Source organism: Peromyscus maniculatus, chromosome 1 (assembly GCF_049852395.1).
Source record: "Peromyscus maniculatus bairdii isolate BWxNUB_F1_BW_parent chromosome 1, HU_Pman_BW_mat_3.1, whole genome shotgun sequence".
Lineage (NCBI taxonomy): Eukaryota > Metazoa > Chordata > Mammalia > Rodentia > Cricetidae > Peromyscus > Peromyscus maniculatus.
Window position 1 is genome coordinate 206,699,579 of NC_134852.1, and position 21,974 is coordinate 206,721,552.

Here is a 21,974-nt window from a genome sequence, read left to right on the forward strand (position 1 = left end):
GCTTTCAACTGAAAGAAAAAGATGGACCCAGCAAAGTGGTGTGTACGCTGCAATCCAGCAGCCTGAGTTCCATCTCTGGAACTGATTCCAGAACATTGTCCTCTGACCCTCACTTGTGCTCTGTGGCATGTGCACCCTCACAGTGTGTGTGCGTGCAGGTCCACGGACGTTTTGTAAAGAGATGTAGGTGGTTGGTCGTGTCGTGGTCCTTCCATTGTACTTGTGTTTCTGACCTGTTTACTCTTTCTGATTAGGATATTGAGCGCCAGGTTAGAGAACTGAAAACAAAAATTTCAGCTATGAAAGAAGAAAAAGAGCAGCTTAGTGCTGAGAGGCAAGAGCAGATTAAGCAAAGGACCAAGTTGGAACTTAAAGCCAAGGATTTACAAGATGAACTGGCAGGCAATAGTGAACAGCGGGTAAGTTAATGAATAAAAACTGTGTTGATAGAGCCACACGATAGAAGATAACCTTTTCTGTGATGGTTGAGTTTTTACAAAAGACTTGCCACATTTGATTTGTACTCAAGTATCAACTTAGTAAGTGTTCTTTTTATTAATAGTTTAGTTGTAGAATTGAGTTATTTTCATGAGGAGACATTTTTTGCTGATGTATAAATTAAGCAGATTGCATTTTACTTGCTTTATTTACAGAAACGTTTATTAAAAGAAAGGCAGAAGCTGCTTGAAAAAATAGAAGAAAAACAGAAAGAACTGGCAGAGACAGAACCTAAATTCAACAGCGTAAAAGAAAAAGAAGAGCGAGGAATTGCTAGGTCTGAGAATTTTCACCAACCATTAACCTTGCTGCGTAGTTGTTACCAGTGATCTCTGGGTGGTTCCAGGTTCTTGGTGTCTTGTTTAAAGAATTGGGAAAGATGCTCACACAAAAGAAAACAACCACTAGTTTTATTTAGAGCAAAGCAGAAATACCCATTTGAACACAAACAGGTAGTTATCAAGAGGTTGCTAAGGGGAGTAACTTCCGTTGTTTGAAGTGAGGCATACATGCAGCTCAGTGCAGGTAGGGGTCCCAGGTTGCCAACAGGTTGCTAGGTACACTGTTAGGAGAGGGCTGTGTGCATAGCCCAAGCCAAGTGGAGCCCATGTTGGTAAGCTCCTATATTTGCCTGCCTGAGTTCCTTTATAGAACCTACATATCTGTACGTTAAGGAGGTACTAGCATAATAAAGGCAAAAATCATAGACCTACTTCATATAAGCAATTTTAGTGATTACTGTGAGCCATGTGGTTTTTGTTTTTATTTTTGTTTTTGAGATTGGATCTCACTTTATAAGGCTAGTTTCTATGTGCCATCATACCCATGGTGCTTTTGTACCTATAAGGTCTAGAGTACTACTACTCAAAAGCCCTAGGAGGTTGGACATGCCTTTTCTTTTTGGAAGACAGTCTCACTTTAGAGCTCTAGCTAGCCTTGAACTCAGGTCTATCTGCCTCTGCCTCCCCAGTGCTGGGATTAAAGGCATGCACCATCATGCCCAGCTTCACTCTTTATTGTGTGTGTGATCTGCCATGGAGCATGTGGCAATCAGAAGACAATTTAAATTGGTTTTCTCCTGTCATGTGAGTTGTGGAATGGAGCTGATGTTCAAGTTTGTCATTAAGAGTCTCATCCCACTCAACCATCTCTTGCTGGCTTCTAGTATCTACTTTAAAAAACAAAAAACCCTGAGGTTCTGAGAGGTTTTGTTTTTTATTTTTGAATGACTGATCCTCCTGACCTGCTTAGAAAGGGCTGGAATTACAGGCATCTGCACTGTGTGTGTGCAACACCACACCCAGTATTTATACAGGTGCTAGGGATGAACCCAGGGTTTGCATGTTAGGCAAGCATCTCTACCAGAGGAGCTATATCCCCAGGAGAGGTTAGATAACTTAGTTAAGTTAACTGAATGTCAGAAAATCCAAGCAGCATCTTTTTGAGGGTTGGTGGTGAGGCCTGGGTCTCTTGTAGCTGAGGCTGGCCTTGAATTTCTCTTGCCTCAGCCTCAAGTTCAGTTGGGAACCAAAGGTACATACTACCATACCAGATCTAAATAACATCCTTCGTTTTGAATATTTTCCCCTTTCAGTACTGTTTTAACTTCCAAACATTTTAGTATTCATCTAGATTTCAATGTTTGCTTATTCCTTGTGATTTAGTATATTTTGTGGGTTTTTTCCCTGTTTTTCTTACATGCCTCGCAGGTGCTCTTCCACTCTCCTGTTGAATTAATCTCTCAGCTGTAGCCCCTTAAAATTTTTACGTCACTTGTATTTATTTTAGTGGACAACTTGTATTTATTTTAGTGGACAATTATTCATATTCTTTGGCAATCATTGTGTGAAGGTCTCCCTTTGTTTTATAGGGACATTTTAGGTAATCAGAACATTTATGTTCTGTATGTTAAAAACATTGTATTATTCTTTAGGGTGTCTTATTGTATAGTTGAAAATTCATGTATCAGTTAAATATTGTTAGATCATGTTTGAAAGTTTCTGAAGTAGGACAGTAACATTGTCTAGATTTAATGACCAAACCAGACCTTGGGTCTGTGTAAAATCCTTAGTGAAGGGATTATTCTACTTAATTTTAATTATGATATCCAAGTTCATTTGGTGTTACATAAAGCAAAAATAAGTAACACAAGGAGCTTTATTATTTAGCAGTTATTTTTATCACTTAATCCCCCTCCCCATTTATTTTATTGTGAGGTGTGGCTGTGCTTGTCACATGTGTAGAGGTCAGAGGACAACTTTTATGAGTGTTTTCTTTTTCCACCATATGGGTCCTGAGCCATCTCACCAGCCCTTAATTTTCTTTTAATGTAATTTTTAAAGGATAGTTTCTGCAGGATTGATAATGATTACAATTAATTTTATTTCTTGTTCTCTTCTATCTTCTATAGATTGGCTCAAGCTACCCAGGAAAGAACTGACCTTTATGCAAAGCAGGGTCGAGGAAGCCAGTTTACATCAAAGGAAGAAAGGGATAAGTGGATTAAAAAGGAGCTGAAGTCTTTAGATCAGGCTATTAATGACAAGAAAAGACAGATTGCTGCTATACATAAGGATCTGGAGGATACCGAGGCAAATAAAGAGAAAAATCTGGAGCAATATAATGTAAGAACAATTTTGCTTTTTTGGTTTTGGTTTGTCTGAGACATTGTTTTACTCTGTAGCTCAGGCTGTTTCTGGAACTCATTGGGTTTTTAGTAGCTTCTCTTATGTATAATCAATATATAATAAATTGGATATATTTAAGTTATGTCATTTGTTGAATTTCAATATGTATATGTTTATCTGCTTTTTGTCACTATGGATTAAATTGATAATGATTTTTTTCCCATAGAAACTGGATCAGGATCTCAATGAAGTCAAAGCTCGGGTTGAAGAACTGGACAGAAAATATTATGAAGTAAAAAATAAGAAAGATGAATTACAAAGTGAAAGAAAGTTAGTAGACCAAGATGCTGTGTTTTTACATGGTCTTTGTTTGGTTTCAGTACTTTTCTCTTAATTAAATACTGTGCACATCTCATTCTTACTGGTTAGTTACTTGTGGAGAGAGGAGAATGCAGAGCAACAAGCACTTGCTGCTAAAAGAGAAGACCTGGAAAAGAAGCAGCAACTTCTTAGAGCGGCAACAGGAAAGGTAGGTGGGGCTCTCATTTCCCCAGCCATCCGACAGTCAATATGTACAGTCTGAGTTCCACGCAGGAAAGAGATCACTCAGAATTATGAAGTAGTGGATTATGTGGGCAGGTTTTCTTTTGTTTGCTTTATACTTCTATTTTGCTCTGCTTGAGTTAAGGTCTCTCTGTGTAGCTCAGGCTGACCCTGAACTCATAGTCCTGCTCAGCTCGCTGAGTGCTGGAATCACAGGTGTGTGCCATCATACCTGGTTTATTACTTAACATTATTAATGAAAGCAATTTTGGTTGTTAAAGATCCCATTTTAAAGTTTGTCATCATAGAACAGAGCCCATAATAGTGTTAAATGTAGTTATATTTCAAGTAGATGATATGCTGGATAGTGTTTAATATTTAGTATTTTATATATAAGCATATATAAAATGGCATAATAGGCTCATTTCTTGCCAGCAAGAGTGTCTTTGGTGATGCTAATATTTTTCACTAACCGGTTTACAGGCTATTTTAAATGGAATAGACAGCATAAACAAAGTGCTAGACCATTTTCGTCGAAAAGGAATAAACCAACATGTTCAAAATGGCTATCATGGCATCGTAATGAATAATTTTGAGTGTGAGCCAGCTTTCTATACTTGTGTGGAAGTCACTGCTGGTAACAGGTGAGGTTTTGTTGTTGTTGTTGTTGTTGTCTTCCAGTCTGATATTTAAGTGGGTTTTGCTGTTGTTGTTCTTTTAAAGATGAAGAAATGAGGACAATGTAAAAACAATTTTGTGGTTTGTAGTACAATATGTCATCTATTACCTGCTTAGTTTTATATTTATCTCTCAAATTAAAGAAGGTAGATGCTAGATACTTGTTTCTAGAACTTGACCCTTTTGGGGCTCACCAGTTCATTGGAATGTTTTCAGTCTTTTCTCCAGACAAATTGATTGGATTGCATAGAAAAATGTGAACTGTGTGATCCTTAAATGCTTATAAACACCTTACAGTCTAGCAGTAAATATGTGTCTTATTCTGTTTTGTAGGTTATTTTATCACATTGTTGATTCAGATGAAGTCAGCACGAAGATTTTAATGGAGTTCAATAAAATGAATCTTCCTGGAGAAGTGACTTTTCTGCCTCTTAACAAGTTAGATGTGAGGGATACTGCCTATCCTGAAACCAATGTGAGTCCAAGTCTAGGTTGTTTTTTATTATAACATCTACTCGGTGTGTTTTGGTGCTTAGGTACTTTCCATTGCGATTCATTGATCTGTAAGGTAAACATGCTTTCTTTGCATGGAGTGTAGTTAGTGCTGGGTTGGGTTGAGGAGGGAAAGGTCACAGCCAAGTCATGAAACAATCATTGTATATGTGTTTATCATCTCAGTGACAGAGAGCAGGAGGCTTAGGAATTGGGGAAGAATTCCCCAAGAAACCTATCATATAAAAAGAGTATGTTGAGGGTTTTGAGATATGCTTTTAAAATAGTTTAAACTAAAAACATCTATTTTTGTTACTAGGTATATACACTTTAAATGGATTGCTGGCTTTGAAAATTTTAGTTGCTTTGAGGTATTTGATCTCAGAATGTTGATTGTTTTAGCAAACTTAGGCTCTAGGATTAAGACTGAACCTATATGAGAATGATCTGTAATTTAAGTAGAATATAGAGAGGCTTTCTTGCTTTTTTTTTTTTGTTTGTTTTTCGAGACAGGGTTTCTCTGTGTAGCTTTGCGCCTTTTCCTGGAACTCACTTGGTAGTCCAGGCTGGCCTCGAACTCACAGAGATCCGCCTGGCTCTGCCTCCCGAGTGCTGGGATTAAAGGCGTGTGCCACCACCGCTGGCAAGAAGGGGTTTCTTTACTAAGCCTACCTCACTATTTGGCTAGATTGACTTGTCCTGTAAGCTCCAGGGATCCACCTATCTCTAACTTCCCCACCTCCCCACATTCTCCAGGGCTGAGGCTACAGGTGTGTTTTGCCCTGCCTGGCTTCTTGTGTGAGTACTGGGGTTCTGAATTCAGGTCCTCAAGCTTTCACAGGAAGCCCTTTACCTGCTGAGCCACTCTCCTAGCCTGAAAATAAATATTATCTGAAAAAGTATTTTTCTGAATATCAATTTATATGTCTTTCATAACTAATTAGAACACCGAGGAAATAACTAGTTTTATATTTTTACCTTTTATGTCATATATACTGTCTCATCTTTCCATATATTTTCTCATTTAATCTTTACAACTACGTAAGGAAGGGGCTGTTGTTACAGTCTCGAAGTAGGTCTTAACTAGGTAAGTTAAGCACACATCTCCTGGCAGCAGAGCTAGGAGTTAAGCTTTCATGGTCAGGTCAGCTTAGAGTAGCTCTTCACAGTAACCAGCCGGTAAACCTTTGGCTACAGGGGAAGGATTTCCAGGCTGGTTCAGTACAATGATTTTTTTTCTCTACTGACTTCTGTATAAAAACCAGTAAATTGTAATATTTGTTTTCGTTTTTATTTCATAAAGAAATAGTTATAATTCCGTAAACAGTTTTTGATAAACTGTTTCACAGTATTTTTCCTAACATATTTTTGTTCTAGGATGCTATTCCTATGATCAGTAAACTGAGGTACAATCCCAGGTTTGACAAAGCTTTCAAACATGTGTTTGGGAAGACACTCATCTGTCGGAGCATGGAAGTTTCCACTCAGCTGGCTCGTGCTTTCACTATGGATTGTATTACTTTGGAAGGTTTGTAATAGTAATTAGCTTTAAACACACTCCAATGAGACATGTAATATGCAATGCGTAATGTGTCACTCGGGCTGTAAGCATATTGGGGAGTACTTCGTAGAGTTTAGTCATATTTTAAAAGCATTTGAAAATTCACGTCAGTTTCATCAATTTTTAAAATGGTTTAAATAAAAGTTGGTTTAAATAAAAGTACAGATTCTACTTGTAAGTGTAAGCGTTTGGTCTCTGGCATCATATGCTCCTTTGACTGTTGAACAACGAAGCCTATGGACCTTTTCTCAAAAATGAAAACAGTGGCTGGGCGGTGGTGGCGCATGCCTTTGATTCTAGTAGAGGCAGGCGGATCTCTAAGTTCAATGCCAGCCTGGTCTTATAGAGTGAGTTTCAAGACAGTCAGGCCTATACAGAAACCCTCTCTTAAAAAACAAAAAAACAAAAAAAAAAAGAAAGAAAAAAAAAAAAAACTTTCTAAGAAGCATCTGTTTATTAGGATAATTACCAAAATAATTTTAACATGATTTTTTTTAAATAATAGCAGTGGGTCTAAAACTTAAAAAAAAAACAAAAAACCAAAAACCAGAGTCTCAGCTGTGCATCTATGGCTAGCCTGGAACTCATAATGTAGAGTAGAGATCTACCCGCCTCTGCCTCCCAAATGCTGGGACTAAGGGCGTACACCACTGCACCTAGCTAACTACCAAATTTCAAAATTTTAAAACTTCATGTAAATAATATTTTGATATTTGTAACAAGTGTAATCTAACATAAAAATAACTTTTCTTTATAGGGAAGTCATGGGTGATGTTATTACCCTACTCAGATGTAATTAAATTTATCAGTATAATTCAGGATACTTACTTACTTACTTAATTATGTATGCAATGTTCTGGCTGCGTGTTTGCCTTCAGGCCAGAAGAGGGCACCAGATCTCATTACAGACGGTTGTGAGCCACCATGTGGTTGCTGGGAATTGAACTCAGGACCTCTGGAAGAGCAGCCAGTGCTCTTAACCTCTGAGCCATCTCTCCAGCCCCAGGATAAGAATTTTTAAGAATGTAGGTTTTAGTGTCCTCATTTTTGTTTAATTTCTCAAAGTAACATGCCCATATTGTTGTCAAACCATCTGAATGAAAATAAGCTGTAAACATTATTTCATCCTAGAACTTACTGAGTGTCTCTGAAGGACATTCTCCAGTCAGTACATGGTCACACCTAAAACTTTGAACATTAAAAGACACTGCCTCTTGTCTCCCTCCCGTTTTGGTGGGGCGGGGGTGGGGAATGATGACATAGGCTCTCACTGTGTAGCTCTAGCTGTCTCAGAACTCGTGATGTAGACCAGGCTGGCCCTGAACTCACAGATCCTCCTGCCTCTGCCTCCCAAGATTGAGATCAAAGGCGTGTGCTACCATGCCTGGCTTTTTCTCCCTTTTGCCTCCCTAGAAACTGAGAAAATGTCCCATTCTTTGGATTTATCATATTTATTCCTTCTCATTAGATTCTAGTTTAACATTTTTTTTTTTGGGGGGGGGGTTTCGAGACAGGGTTTCTCTGTGTAGCTTTGCGCCTTTTCCTGGAACTCACTTGGTAGTCCAGGCTGGCCTCGAACTCACAGAGATCCGCCTGGCTCTGCCTCCCGAGTGCTGGGATTAAAGGCATGCGCCACCACGCCCGCCCGGCTAGTTCAACATTCTTGATATGACTGCTGTGTAAGTGATATTTGTTTTTTAAGGTATCTGATAATGTGTCCCAATATTAATGATACTAAAGTTGATCATTAGCGTGTCTTTCAGGTCAAGATACTTTACTTCTTTGTATATAATGTGAGGTTATTTATAGGACTACATGAGCTGGTCACAATGGTACACACTTTTAATCCCAGCACTCAGGAGACAGGCAGGTGGATCTCTGAATTTCAGGCCGGCATGGTCTACATAACTAGTCCCAGGCTAGCCAGGACTGCATAGTGAGACCCTATCACTGAAAGATAGGTAGGGTGGGTGGGTAGTAAGTAGATTGATAGATAAATAGATTAATTGATAGATTGATAGTCTACGAGAATATCAGGTTCCCTGATAATTGCTTTTGTTTTTTTGTTTGTTTGGTTTTCCGAGACAGGGTTTCTCTGTGTAGCTTTGCGCCTTTTCCTGGAGCTCACTTGGTAGCCTAGGCTGGCCTTGAACTCACAGAGATCTGCCTGGCTCTGCCTCCTGAGTGCTGGGATTAAAAGGCCTGCACCACCAACGCCCGGCTCCCTGACAATTGCTTAAACATACTTTGTTAGTAAACATTTTTTGTTATTAATAACTCAGCGTTTCAAAGTGGTGTTTCTTTTCTCATTTACTATACCTGTTACTTTGGCAAAGAACCCTCCTCTCAGTTTTTTAAGTATTTGTAGATTCTTGTTTTAAATTCATCGTGGTTCCATATTTGTTCAAATTTTTGATGCTCAAATCTTCCCAAATTAAAGACTACCAATTTTAATATTGAAAAGTAGGGTTTTTTAAGAGTAGCTGGAATTCTTAAGTTACCCTTTTAAATCTCATGTCGTTAAAGCCCTTGGGTTAGTATTTCATTATAAGTTAGTATTTTAGTAGAAAGCTATGTATAGTAGTCTTATGTTTTGTTTACAGGTGATCAAGTCAGCCATCGAGGTGCTCTGACTGGAGGCTATTACGACACAAGAAAGTCTCGACTTGAGTTACAGAAAGATGTCAGAAAAGCAGAAGAGGAGTTGGGTGAGCTTGAAGCAAAGCTCAATGAAAACCTGCGCAGAAACATTGAAAATATCTTTTTGTTTTGTGCTTAACGCCATACTGTGGAGAAAGAACTGTATTTTAATTGCAGATACAATCTTGTGTGTTAGGTGGTTTTTTTGTTTTTCATATTGCATAGGGGAGCTTATACATTTCACTTTAGTTTTTATTTAAACATCAGAGCTTGTTTAGCTTCTGAAGACTAAGAGAAAACATTTAAAAAGTAATGCTGATTTTTGTTTCACTGTTACGTAGTTTTTACTAGTGAGTACTTTGAAGAGATAAAACTTGAGGAACAACAAAATTGAAGGTTGTCAGGCAGAGAGGAAATGGAAGGGAGCGCTGGCTGATGTTTCCTGGGGGAGGAGAGTCAGTAATGCTGTTGTAAACAGATGTCACATATGTCCACACTGGGAAATGTCCTTTAGTGTTTACTATCTTGGCAAAATTGTGTGCAGATTTAGTTTTAGTGGAGGTAATGACAACTGGTATCCAAATCTGAGTAACTAGTTCTTCCAGATAAGTTTAGTGCTACATGAAGGGTGGCTGGTTCAGCCACCAGAACACTTGTACATATGTGTTTCTTAAAACAGCCGTGGTGCTTTTGGTGTGTGCGTCCTGTTTGTCACCTAAGAGTGTGGATACCTGAATACAGGAATTTTCGCTGCTTCAGGACATCCGTAACTGAAAGGTATTTTTTTAACTGCGAGTTTGTAGTTCAAACAACATACAGAAAGAGACAAGTGCTTTAGCTTTGATCCTGCAGGGATCTGTGTATGATACTTTTAACTGCTTAAATGCAGCAAGATATAGGAGAGAGAATATGAGGAGGTATTAGATAAAGGATGCTGTGTGTTGGGTGCTGGCTCAGTGGGTCAGGTGCTTGGAGCATAGCAGGAAGACATGAGTTCAGATCTCCAGTACCCATGTGAAAAGCTGAGTGTAGCAGAGCTCTTGCTTACCCGAGCACTTGGAGAAGGATGGAGACAGGTGGATCCTAGGACTTTGTTGGCCAGCAAGTTTAACATACTGGTGCATTCCAGACACATGAAGAAATACTCTCTCAAAAAGTAATGGAGAAAGTAAAAGAAGACAACAGATGTTAACCTCTGGCCTTCACCCATATTTGTGCTGTACACCCCACCCTCATGCACACAAATACAAAGAGAAAGGATGTTGACAGCTGAAGCTGCTGTCTGTATTTGCCAGTCTATTTAGATTTAATTATTTCACATTAGGCAAGGCTGCTCTTCATAACTGACCCCTCAAAGCAGTGCCTTCAGCATAATAAATATATATCTTTTGAAAGAAAATATATTTGTGTGTGTGTGTGTATATGTGTGTATGCCCGTGTATACACACATATATGCTATTACTTGATTTTGCTTAACATATTTTAATCCTACTTTTTTGTTTTATTTGAGTAGAAGTAAAATAAATATGCATATTTAGAATAGAAAGTGTAATGGAAATGTTTCAAACTTACGACTGATCATTTTTAGTGATAGTATTTAGTTCAACGTTGTTGTGGTCCATAAATTTGGGGAAATTACTTAGGGGTAAAGGAGAGGGTGCATGATGATGTTTTGTAAGAACTAAAGGGAATCTAGAGTATGTGATGTGTTCACAAGAGAATTTTCCTTAGCCTTGTATATGGATTAATAATGAAATTGATCAGTTGATGAACCAAATGCAGCAGATAGAGACCCAACAAAGGAAATTTAAAGCATCCAGAGATAGCATATTGTCAGAGATGAAGATGCTAAAAGAGAAGAGGCAGCAGTCAGAGAAGACCTTTATGCCAAAGGTCCGTAAGTATGTCTTGTTACAGCTTCACTTTAGTGTAGACTTGCAGTGGATCATAGGTTGCACAGGTATCACTGATTTCATGCTTTGTGTATCAGTAGCAATAAGACAACACAGTGGAAGACAAAAAAGATGGTTCCTTAGTTCTGTTATTCAGAACATTATGTCACCTTCTGTTCTTATGAATATGCCTGAAGATTTTTATGTAGTTTAACCATGTAATATTTGTCCCTCCTCTCAGTTTTGCATTATAAATACCTACATAGCTCCAGTTACCAAACATAGTGTAGTGCCTGGAGTATATATACTTGGTGATGGAGTCTTGCCCAGCAGGGGTGATGTTGAGGCCCTGGATCCAACTCCCAGCACCAACAAGAGGGGAAAAATGTACTTAGTACATGTTTCTGTTGATTTCGGTTTTATTCCAGGAAACCTATCATAAGTTATAAATATCATAAGCACAAAAAGCATTCAGTAAACCTAACAGAAGCCTATATAGTACTTTAATAATTGCGTTGATATAGTTTAGCTCACTTAATGTATACATAGTTTGCAGTGTTTTGCTGTTTATATGTACTGTACTGTAGTGACTAATATTAATAAATTATAATCTTATATAGCAACGTAGCTTACAGAGCTTGGAGGCAAGTCTGCATGCTATGGAGTCTACCAGAGAATCACTGAAAGCAGAACTAGGAACTGATTTGCTTTCTCAACTCAGTCTAGAAGATCAGAAAAGAGTAGATGCACTGAACGATGAAATCCGTCAACTTCAGCAGGCAAGTACACATAACAGTGAAAAAAACCTGTTGAAAATGGGTTGTTGTCCAGAAGTACAGGAAGACCCTATCTCAAAATAAAGTATTTGATGCTAGGGGGTGTGGCACACGCCTTTAATCCCAATGCTTGGCAGAGTTCTCTGAGTTTGAGTTTAATCCCAATGCAGGCAGAGCTCTGTGAGTTTGAGGCCAGCCTGGTTTACAAAGCGAGTTCCAGGACAGCAGGGCTACACAGAGAAATCCTGTCTTGGGAAAACAAAAATTGAAAGAGAAGAATGTTAAGAAAACAGGAAAAGACAGACATGGCATTTGAATACCCATGAGAGTAAATAAGGTTTTGTTATGTTTGTCCAAGCTGTTCTGGATATCTTACATTGCTTTAGTCTCATTCAATACATGTTTATCATTAGTAACTGCAGTGGTCACTTTTGATAAAATGTATCAACAATCATGGCATTAGAGAGAAAGGGTTTCTTTTGGCGCACAGAGTAGTACAGTCCATCATGGCATCAGGAGCTCGAGGCAGCTGTCACTACATTGTAGCAGAGGGAAACAGATAACCGTGTTCAGCTCGCTTGCTTTTTATGTAGTTCAGATCCCCAGGCCATGGAGTGGTACCTCTCACATTCAGAGTAGATCTTCATATAACCTAAGAGATAATAACTGTCTCGCAAGCGTGACAAGAGCCTGTCAGGTGGAGGGTGTTTAGTCATCAGTGATGCTGCTAGCTTTCTATGCACTTAGATGTATATGTGTGGACATGTGGACACACGCCAATAATCAGCTTTGTGTATGACATTTTAATTACATTTAGTGTTTTTTTCTTATAGGGCTGTCCACATGTAGCCTAGTCTGGCCACTCATTGTGTGTGTAGGGTGGGGGTTGGGGTGTTGAGACAGCCCTTGGCTTGGGAGTTGGTTCTCTCCACCATGTGGATTCTGGGGTAGAACTCAGGTTTGGTAGTCTTGGCAGTAAATACTTTTATCCACTGAGCCATTTTGCCAGCCCAGGACTTGATTTTTATTTTAATACATAGTTGTAAACAATAGTCATCTCAAAAGATAAGAGAGATAAGAAAGTTGGTTTTAGTAGCATGTCTTTTATTCTTATTTAATGTATATGAGTGTTTTGCCTGTGTGTATGTATGTGCACTACTTAAATGCCTGGTGCTGGAGGCCAGAAGAGGGTGTCAGATCCCCTGGACCTAGAGATATAGACAGTTGTGAACCACTGTGTTGGTGTTCTTCAGCCCTCTTGGTAGCATGTCTTATAAAAAGCAAACTAGGAACAGAAACAATAACTTTAATTTTTTTTTTTTTTTAATTTCATGGCTGGACTTGGAGATTATAGAAAACAGCTTGTGAGAATCGGGTCTCTACTTGCACTGCGGGGGTTCCAGGGACTGGAACACTCCCATGTCAGCTCATTTGAGTACAAACAACAGGACAATAGATTTTTTTCTTTTCTTTCTTTCTTAAGCATTACTTTATTATTCTTTATGTGTGTGATGTTGGAGTGGGGCACATGTATATACCACAGTGTATATGTGGAGGGCAGAGGACAACTTTGTGGAGTTGATTGTCTGCTTCTACCTTTATGTGGGTTCCAGGATTGAAATCAAGTCATCAGACTGTGTGCAAGTGCCTTTACCTACCTGTTGAGGCATCTCTCTGGCCCTTAGCATTTCTTGACAATTTCATAATTCTGTGATTTTTTTTTTTAAATTCTATTATTCTAGGAAAACAGACAGCTGCTAAATGAAAGAATTAAACTAGAAGGTATTATTACTCGAGTAGAGACTTACCTGAATGAGAATCTGAGGAAGCGCTTGGACCAAGTAGAACAGGTACATTCTTTTCTGAGCTTCTTGCTAATCATAAGCTATAGAAAGTGTGTCAGTGAGCACTGATTGGAAGCATCAGTTAGGGACCAAAAGACCCACTGAGGATAATCCTTAGGTTGGAATTCTAGCACTGCCACCTAGTGTATGACTGGGGCAAGTCATTATTTAATATTTCTGTTCCCAGTTTTCTGTAGTGTAATATAGTATAATAGTGGTACCTGCTCTGTTTGATTGTAATCTTGTGTTCTAGATGCTTACATGCTCAGTGTCACTTTACAGTTACTTAGTAGTTAGGCACTCAGATTTACATCATTAAGTTTTTCCTCTGTAATGGCTGCTTCAGTTATTTTCAAGTATAAATACATACACGTATGAGACAGATGCTTCCTTAAATGTTCAATAATATTTTTAAACTCAAAATATTTTTAAACTTAAAATATATTTAATAATATATTTAAAATATAATATTTTTAAACTTAAAATATTTTTAAGGTTTAATTTCATTAAACTTTGTTCTTTGTGTTACAGGAACTTAATGAACTGAGAGAGACAGAAGGTGGTACTGTTCTTACTGCCACAACCTCAGAACTTGAAGCTATCAATAAAAGAGTAAAAGATACTATGGCAAGATCAGAAGGTAAATACTTAAATTTTTTTCAGTGTTTTGTTGAATTTAGTTTGTTTCGCAAAATTGTTTGCTGCAAAATGAAATACAGAAGTGACTTGTTAAAATGATTCTGGTAGTTTTATGAGACTAGTAGCATGTTCTGCATTTTATTTATTGGAGGAAAGTGTCGGAGGGAGAAGTGATGGTCCTCATCAGGCCATGCTCCAAAGTCATGTCCAGGTCCTAACTGTGTGTGATGGTCTAAAGGAGGGAATGTCATTACCTCTTTAAGTCATTCGTGATAGAATGTAGATATGCAAATGATTCTACAAATTTTCCTGTGGTAGTGCTCTGGAATTAGGTAATTTGTGAATTTCATAGTAAAATATAAACAGAGAAAACTTAAAGCCTACCTACTTTAGACAGTCTGACCATTAGTCTTTACTCAGATAACATTCTGATTATGAAATGAATCTTAATATCCTTACTTTTCTTTTTCCCCATCTTAGATTTGGATAATTCCATTGACAAAACAGAAGCTGGAATTAAAGAGCTCCAGAAAAGTATGGAGCGCTGGAAAAATATGGAGAAAGAACACATGGATGCTATAAATCATGACACTAAAGAGCTGGAGAAGATGACCAACCGGCAGGGCATGCTGCTGAAGAAGAAAGAGGAGTGCATGAAGAAGATCCGCGAGCTGGGCTCCCTTCCCCAGGAAGCCTTTGAGAAGTATCAGACACTGAGCCTTAAGCAGGTAAACCTATCTCCCTGCACTTCAGAGTTGTCCTTGCTAAATCCCCTCCAGTGTGTGCGGATATTAATCTAGCTTGTTTCTCTTCCAGTTGTTTCGAAAACTTGAGCAGTGCAACACAGAGTTGAAGAAGTACAGCCATGTTAACAAAAAAGCTTTAGATCAGTTTGTGAATTTCTCCGAGCAGAAAGAAAAGTTGATAAAGCGACAAGAAGAATTGGATAGAGGATACAAATCAATCATGGAATTAATGAATGTACTTGAACTTCGAAAATATGAAGCTATTCAGTTAACTTTCAAACAGGTATGTTCTGGTGGTAATGAAACCCCAAATAGGCAAAAGCTTCAGTTCTTCCTTTGTTTGAAGGTGGATTTAACATACAGGAACTAATGCAGCTTACTGGCCACTGACGTAGTGACCTGAGTGTTCCACACAGCTCTGGAGAGGGTCTGTTGTTTTGGCTAAGATTTAGAAATACCTCTTACTGCTTTTAAATATTGGTTTCAGACAGAATTATCCCTGGGCCACATTTGTATTTCAGTTGACATTTTTTTCTTTAAGGTATCCAAGAACTTCAGTGAAGTATTCCAGAAGTTAGTACCTGGTGGCAAGGCGACTCTGGTGATGAAGAAAGGGGATGTGGAGGGCAGTCAGTCTCAGGATGAAGGAGAAGGGAGCGGCGAAAGTGAGAGGGGCTCGGGGTCACAGAGCAGCGTGCCGTCGGTTGACCAGTTCACAGGAGTCGGGATTAGGGTAAAAACCCCTTTGCGTTCAGTTCTCCTTGGAGCTTTGCCAGAGTCGAATTTGTATTTGAATTGCTTATGTGCCGCTTAATTTTGAAGGGTGATGGTACCATCGCCCTTAGGATAGTAACACTCTTTGTGTTCTCGTAGGTATCATTTACGGGAAAGCAAGGTGAAATGAGAGAAATGCAGCAGCTTTCAGGCGGACAGAAATCTCTGGTGGCCCTTGCTCTGATTTTTGCCATTCAGAAATGTGACCCTGCTCCTTTTTACTTGTTTGATGAGATTGACCAAGCTTTGGATGCTCAGCACAGAAAAGCTGTCTCAGGTAGAGTTTTGATTTTCTGTTCGATAAGAACTTGCTATGCCTGGGGAGATGGGGAGTACAGTCCTACCATGCAAGCATGAGGGCCCAAGTTTGGACCTCTAGCACCCACCTAAAAGTTGGCCAGGGAACAAATGGAGTTTGGTCGAGAATCCTGGGAGGTCAAAGACCACCCAGTGTAGCCAAACCATGAGCTCCAGGTTCAGTGACAGACCTTATCTCAAAAAAAAAAGAAGATAAGGTGGAAGGCCAGGGAGAGTGGCAGGAAGACATTAGTATCAGGCTAAACATAGGCACACTGAAGAACTGGCTGGGCTAGGGATAGAGCTGGGGGTAGAGTGCTTAGCCAGCAAGCACAGTCTTGGACTTGATGCCCAGTTCTTCCTAAACCGGGCAAGGTGGCCCTTGTCTGTGTTCCTAGCATTTAGAAAGTGAGGCAGGAGGATCGGAAGTTTAAGACCAGCGGAAAGTGCGCATCAAGTTTGTGGCCAGCCTGGGATGCATTCAGCTCTGTCTCCAGAAATGTCTTAAAGATAATAGTAATGGTGGCTTAGCCCTTTCTTAGTGGCTTTTTGCCTGAAGTATTTGAGTAGATGTGTATATAAAATAAATAAAATAAAATAAATATTTTCTTTGAACAGTTTTAATAGTTTGGTATTAGACTGTTTTCAGAGTTTACTTTAGAGAAATAGATGTAATTAATTCTTCCACTTAATTGAAAATCTTTCAATTAAATTTTTATCCAAAAGCCTTAAAACTTGTAGTTTTTTGGCATTAAGGGTAGTACTTGTGTGTCTGGAGATGGCTCAGCAATTAGAGCATTGGCTGCTCTTTCAGGATCTGGGTTTGATTTCAAGCACCCTTGTGGCGACTCATGGCCATTCATAATTCCAGTTCCAGGGGATCCAACACCCTCTTCCGACTTCCAAGGAGAAGGGTACTGGGTACACACATGGTATACATGTATACATGCAGACAAAACATGTATACACACACACACACACACACACAAGATGTTCAGAAAGTAGTGCTTGCCATAAACTTAATTTTTTATTTGAGATGCCAAATCTGATCTTACATGTTAAAAGCTTTCGAATGGAGTAGTGGGCGTAGTTAGCATAGGATTTTATGTGTGCATGAGAAAATATTTGGCTCTGACATTTCTAATGTTAAAAGTCTTCTGTTTCGAATTTATTTTTGGTTTTTCATTTTGAGACAATGTCATATAGGAACCTTGGACAACTAATCCTCTAGCTTCCTTCCATGTGCTATGATTATAATATCACCATACTGGGTTAGAAGTTTCTTTATAGTAAATAAAAACATTATATTCTGTAGCTCTAAGACATACTAGGATGAAATGGTTTTTTTTTTAATTGTTTTTGTTGTTTTGAGACAAGGATCTCTGTGTAGTCCTGGCTGTCCTGGAACTCAATCTGTAGACCACACTGCTTCTGCCAAGGATTTTATTACTACTTTTGAAAAGTTAAGTTGATAATTTTTGTAGACAAAAAAAAAAAATCACAGCCTGCTTTAGCAGATTTGAATTTTAGGCAGGAATAAAAATAGTTGCTTTTAAAATTTCAGGTATGAGAAAGGAGATTTGTTAACTCAGTTTTGTTTTCACAGATATGATCATGGAACTAGCTGTGCATGCCCAGTTTATTACTACTACTTTTAGGCCTGAACTGCTTGAGTCAGCCGACAAATTCTATGGTGTAAAGTTCAGAAATAAGGTAATTTTATTTTGTATTATGTTGGTATTTTATGTTAGGTTGTATTATTTTGTATTAGGTTTCATTGTATTTTTTTTTTTGGTTTTATGTTACATTAGTGAAAGACTTAGAAAGTCATTGTTTAAATGATGACATCTTCCTAGAAAAAGGAAAAACTTTTAACTTTCATACCATTTGTTACCTTGATTTTCATTAAGTAAGAGAAAAAGAGTTGTGGATGTGGGTGGCCAAGTGCTTGTCTAGCATTTATAAGGCTTTAGGGTTTGATCCTTGCAGCCCCCAAACAACTGAAATGTAGCCCAGGCTGCCCTCAACTGGCAGTCCTGCCTCTGCCTCCCAAGTGCTGAGATCGTGGGTGCTGACACATGCCAAGCTGTAGAATGTTTTTTTTTATCCTTCCATGTTGAACAGACAGGGTTGTTCATAAAGACTTCCAACAGCCAGTGCTTCAGAATCACTTGACATGGTCGGTAAAATTAAAAATTTTGTGGGTGATTGCTATATATATTAGATACTACCCTATGCAGTACTAATAGTAACTGATATATTCCTTTAAGATCTAACAGACTTCAACATTTACTGTTCTTCAGGTCAGTCACATTGATGTGATCACAGCGGAGATGGCCAAAGATTTTGTAGAAGATGATACCACCCATGGTTAATTGAAAGATACTGCTTGTTGTCTTGGAAGATGTGTATAATAATGTGGTCTTCATACCCAGGAACTGTAAATTTTAAAACTAAATAATTGGTTATTATTGAGTTTTTGGATTTAGAATACACAGTCCTTTTATACTTGTCTTTGTATTTTATAAACTCCCCTGTAATGTTACATTTCTACGTATAGTTGAGGAATTTTATTTCCTACACAGCTTTTTGTAAAGTGTCTTCCTATTTTAAATCTTTTGAGATATTCTAAATATTCTTCTGAATTATTTTACCAGTTACACTTTTTATAGCTTCTATTAAATAGTTTGTGACTAATTTAGTGTAAATGTGGCTTTTTGTCATTGTAATGGTTAGAAACATTAAATATTTTGCATAAGAAAGTGTTGGTTTTCAGTTAATAGAGGATTGGAAAATGCAGTTCCATATTCTGTTAATTGCATCAGTGGGTGTTCAGTTCTGGCTGCAGGTTTTCATCTGTTGTGAACTTTTCAAATGGTCTTTCCTTGGGCAGTCCAGTCACAATCTAAAGGGAGTGCTGTCCCAACCACCTTGCTTGTAAATTCATCGGATGATGCTGAGTTTGACGGTTGCTAAACAGCCTGCTTTCACTCAGTATAGTAGTCCTTTGAACATTTTTGTCTGAGTGTGTGTCCATATACCCAGAAGAGGGTATCGGATCTCCTGGGGCTACTTATAGACATGTCTGAGCTTCTACTCAGACATGAACTTCGGCTCACTGGAAGAACAGCCAGTGCTCTTAGCCACTGAGCATCTCTCTAGCCACTCCCTTGGGACATAGTAAATTTAATATGATAGTGTATTTTAACAGAAGTCGTTGAGGGTTTGGGAAAGCAATTTTAAGTGGAATTTAAAATGCTGACTCAAAAAATGAGCCATGCAGTTTCCTGGATAAGTCAGGACAGTTTAAATAAGATGTTTTTAACTAGCCAGGAAGTAACTCAGTACTAGAATCCTTGTCTCCAATGTGCAAAGCCCATTCCCTAGTATCACAAAAAGAAGGTTCTGTTACTGAAGCCACATTCCCCATGAGGTCTTTGGGCATTTGGTTTGTTTACATGGTCTTGTCATTCATGTGTCATAAAATTTACCCTGTGTGCCTGTGCGCAATTCAGCATGTTTAGTATATTCACAGAATTGTACAGTCATTTCTATAATGTTAGAACTGTGGATGTGAGCTGACCCCTCAGCCTCTGGCAACCACAAATTGGCTCTTAGTCTTGTGCTATAGATTCGTTTGTTTTGGTGATTTCATGTGGATTCATACAATTCGGTAGCCCTTGTCACTGGCAGCTTTTAACTCAGCATAGTGTTTCAAGGTTCATCTGTGACGTAATGTGAACTATTCCTGCTGTGTGGATGTGCATTGAGGTTTGCTTATCCCTCAGCGGGGCTTGGAGGGTTGTTTTGTTTTTTAACTTTTACTTCTATAAATAATGCTGCTGTGAATGTCAGGTGTCTGTGAACTTTTGTTTCTCAGGACTGTGTCTAAGAATGGGGTTGTTTGGTCCTAGAGTAACTAATTTCAACATTTTGAGGAACTGTCAAGCTTTCCCAAAGGAGCTGACCATTGTTTCTAACTAATGTAGTTACTATTTTTCCATCTTTACTGACACTTGTTACTCCTTTTTCTTTTTAAAATAGTCATTCTTATGGATGTGAAGCAATGTCTCAGTAAAGGTTTTAATTTGCATTTCTCTGATTACCAATGATGTTAAGAACTTTCTGTGAGTTTGTCATTTGTATATCTTCTCTGGTGAAACTTTTGTTCATATCTTTTGTCTATCTTTAAATTCTGTTATTTGAATTCTTGAAGAATTCTTCTATTTATGTGTGTGTGTGCATATATTCTTGCCATGATGAGTATGGAGAGATGGGAGTTGGGTCTCTCCTTCCCCCATGTGGGTCTCAGGGGTGGAACTCACTCAGGTCGTCAGGCTTGGCAGCAAGAGCCTTTACCACTTAACCATCTGGCCAGCCTATTCTTGTCGAATTTTAAGAGGGCTTTTTAAAAGTGTTTGAAAAATTAGATTTACTTCAGGGTGTGTGTGTGTGTGTGTGTGTGTGTGTGTGTGTGTGTGTGTGTGTGTGTGAGAGAGAGAGAGAGAGAGAGAGTGAGTGAGTGTAAGGAGGACAACTTGCTAGAGTCATTTCTCCGCACCATATGGGATCTAAGGATTGACCCGAGGCCCTCAGGTTTGGTAGCAAGCATCTTTACCTGCTGAGCCATCTTACCAGCCCTAGGGGTTCTTTATTATTTTGGATACAAATCCTTTAAAAGGTATGTGCTGGTACATTTTTGTCCTACCTTGGGTGTGTGTGTGTGTGTGTGTGTGTGTGTGTGTGTGTGTGTGTGTGTGTGTGTGTGTGTGTGTGTGTTCTTAATATAGTGTCTTTTGAAGTGGGACATTAAAAACATCAGCCGGGCAGTGGTGGCACACACCCTTAATCCCAGAGGCAGGCAAATCTCTGTGGGTTCAAGGCCAGTTTGGTTTATAAAGTGAGTTCTAGGATGGCCAAGGCTACACAGGGAAATCCTGTCTTGAAAAAACAAAAAACAACAACAAAAAAAATCTGTGTGTCTGAATTTCCTTTTCCAGTAAGAATACCAGTCATGGGATTTAAGGCCTCATACTAACTTAGGGACCTCTTTAAGAACCTGCCTTTTTTGGTTACAGGTTCAACATGTGAATTTGGGGTCAGGGGCACAGTTCAGCCCCCAGTGGTTCCTGTGGTGTCTTTACCACCCAGCATGACTGTATGACCATCAATTAAAACTGCAGATTTTGCGCAGATTTCACCAGTGTGACTCAGTACTCCCCTTTTTGTTGCCTCAGATTCTGCAGAGTACATGACAGTTGTCTGTGTCCTCTGGTGTGTGGTTTTCTCCATCTTTGTTTCTTATAACTTGACAAGTAGGTAGATAGGTATTTGGAAATTGGTTGGTTTGAGAGAGGGTCTCACTATGTAGCGAACTCGCTCTGTAGACCAGGCTGGTCTTAAAACTCAGAGATCCAACTGCCTCTGCCTTCCGAGGGCAGCCTTCACAGTTCTGCAGAGAACTTTTCAGATACTGAATGTCCCTCAATTTGGGTTTATCTGATAGTTTTCTAGGGTGCATAGTAATACTACAGATGTGAAGTACCACCATATAAGCAGTGTGCATTCTTAATATGGTTTATCACCAGTCATAGTTATTTTAATCTGCCCAGGATTGCTGGGTTTCTCCATTGTAACTTGAACTTTACTCCTTCCTGCTGTGACCCTTCAGAGTGCCGCTTCACAGCTACACTGCTGGTCTCCTGTGACCTTGGCAAACTTGCGGTGTAACTTTCTTGGTAGAATATATGAGATTTTCTTTATTAGTAAGATCATTTGCAAGGGGACAGTTTTGTTTATTCTTTCCACCTATTTAACTTTGTTTTGCTTGCTCATATTTCCAGTGACTTGAAGTCATTATCTATGGAAGAATTTGTTTTAATAGGCACTCGTCCATTAATAGAACCTAGAAACACCAAAAGAGCCACTTTAAAGATATTAATGAAACTTTACATTGAATTTAAGGTG

The 21,974-nt window shown here is 38.8% G+C and overlaps 1 protein-coding gene across 1 annotated transcript in view; it reads left to right on the forward strand.

Annotated features, from left to right (window-relative positions):
- Positions 1 to 19,856, forward strand: part of Smc3 (structural maintenance of chromosomes 3) — a 41,096-nt gene extending 21,240 nt beyond the window's left edge. The window contains exons 11-29 of the mRNA XM_006995130.4: positions 255 to 419; positions 654 to 775; positions 2,909 to 3,122; positions 3,352 to 3,455; positions 3,555 to 3,654; positions 4,152 to 4,312; positions 4,680 to 4,821; positions 6,216 to 6,366; positions 9,003 to 9,155; positions 10,781 to 10,932; positions 11,552 to 11,710; positions 13,450 to 13,557; positions 14,083 to 14,191; positions 14,671 to 14,918; positions 15,007 to 15,219; positions 15,478 to 15,669; positions 15,810 to 15,987; positions 17,614 to 17,720; positions 18,311 to 19,856. Of these exons, the coding sequence (XP_006995192.1) occupies positions 255 to 419; positions 654 to 775; positions 2,909 to 3,122; positions 3,352 to 3,455; positions 3,555 to 3,654; positions 4,152 to 4,312; positions 4,680 to 4,821; positions 6,216 to 6,366; positions 9,003 to 9,155; positions 10,781 to 10,932; positions 11,552 to 11,710; positions 13,450 to 13,557; positions 14,083 to 14,191; positions 14,671 to 14,918; positions 15,007 to 15,219; positions 15,478 to 15,669; positions 15,810 to 15,987; positions 17,614 to 17,720; positions 18,311 to 18,382 (2,850 nt within the window). The 3' untranslated portion in view covers positions 18,383 to 19,856. The remainder of the gene's footprint in view (positions 1 to 254; positions 420 to 653; positions 776 to 2,908; positions 3,123 to 3,351; positions 3,456 to 3,554; positions 3,655 to 4,151; positions 4,313 to 4,679; positions 4,822 to 6,215; positions 6,367 to 9,002; positions 9,156 to 10,780; positions 10,933 to 11,551; positions 11,711 to 13,449; positions 13,558 to 14,082; positions 14,192 to 14,670; positions 14,919 to 15,006; positions 15,220 to 15,477; positions 15,670 to 15,809; positions 15,988 to 17,613; positions 17,721 to 18,310) is intronic.
- Positions 19,857 to 21,974: the final 2,118 nt, after the last annotated feature.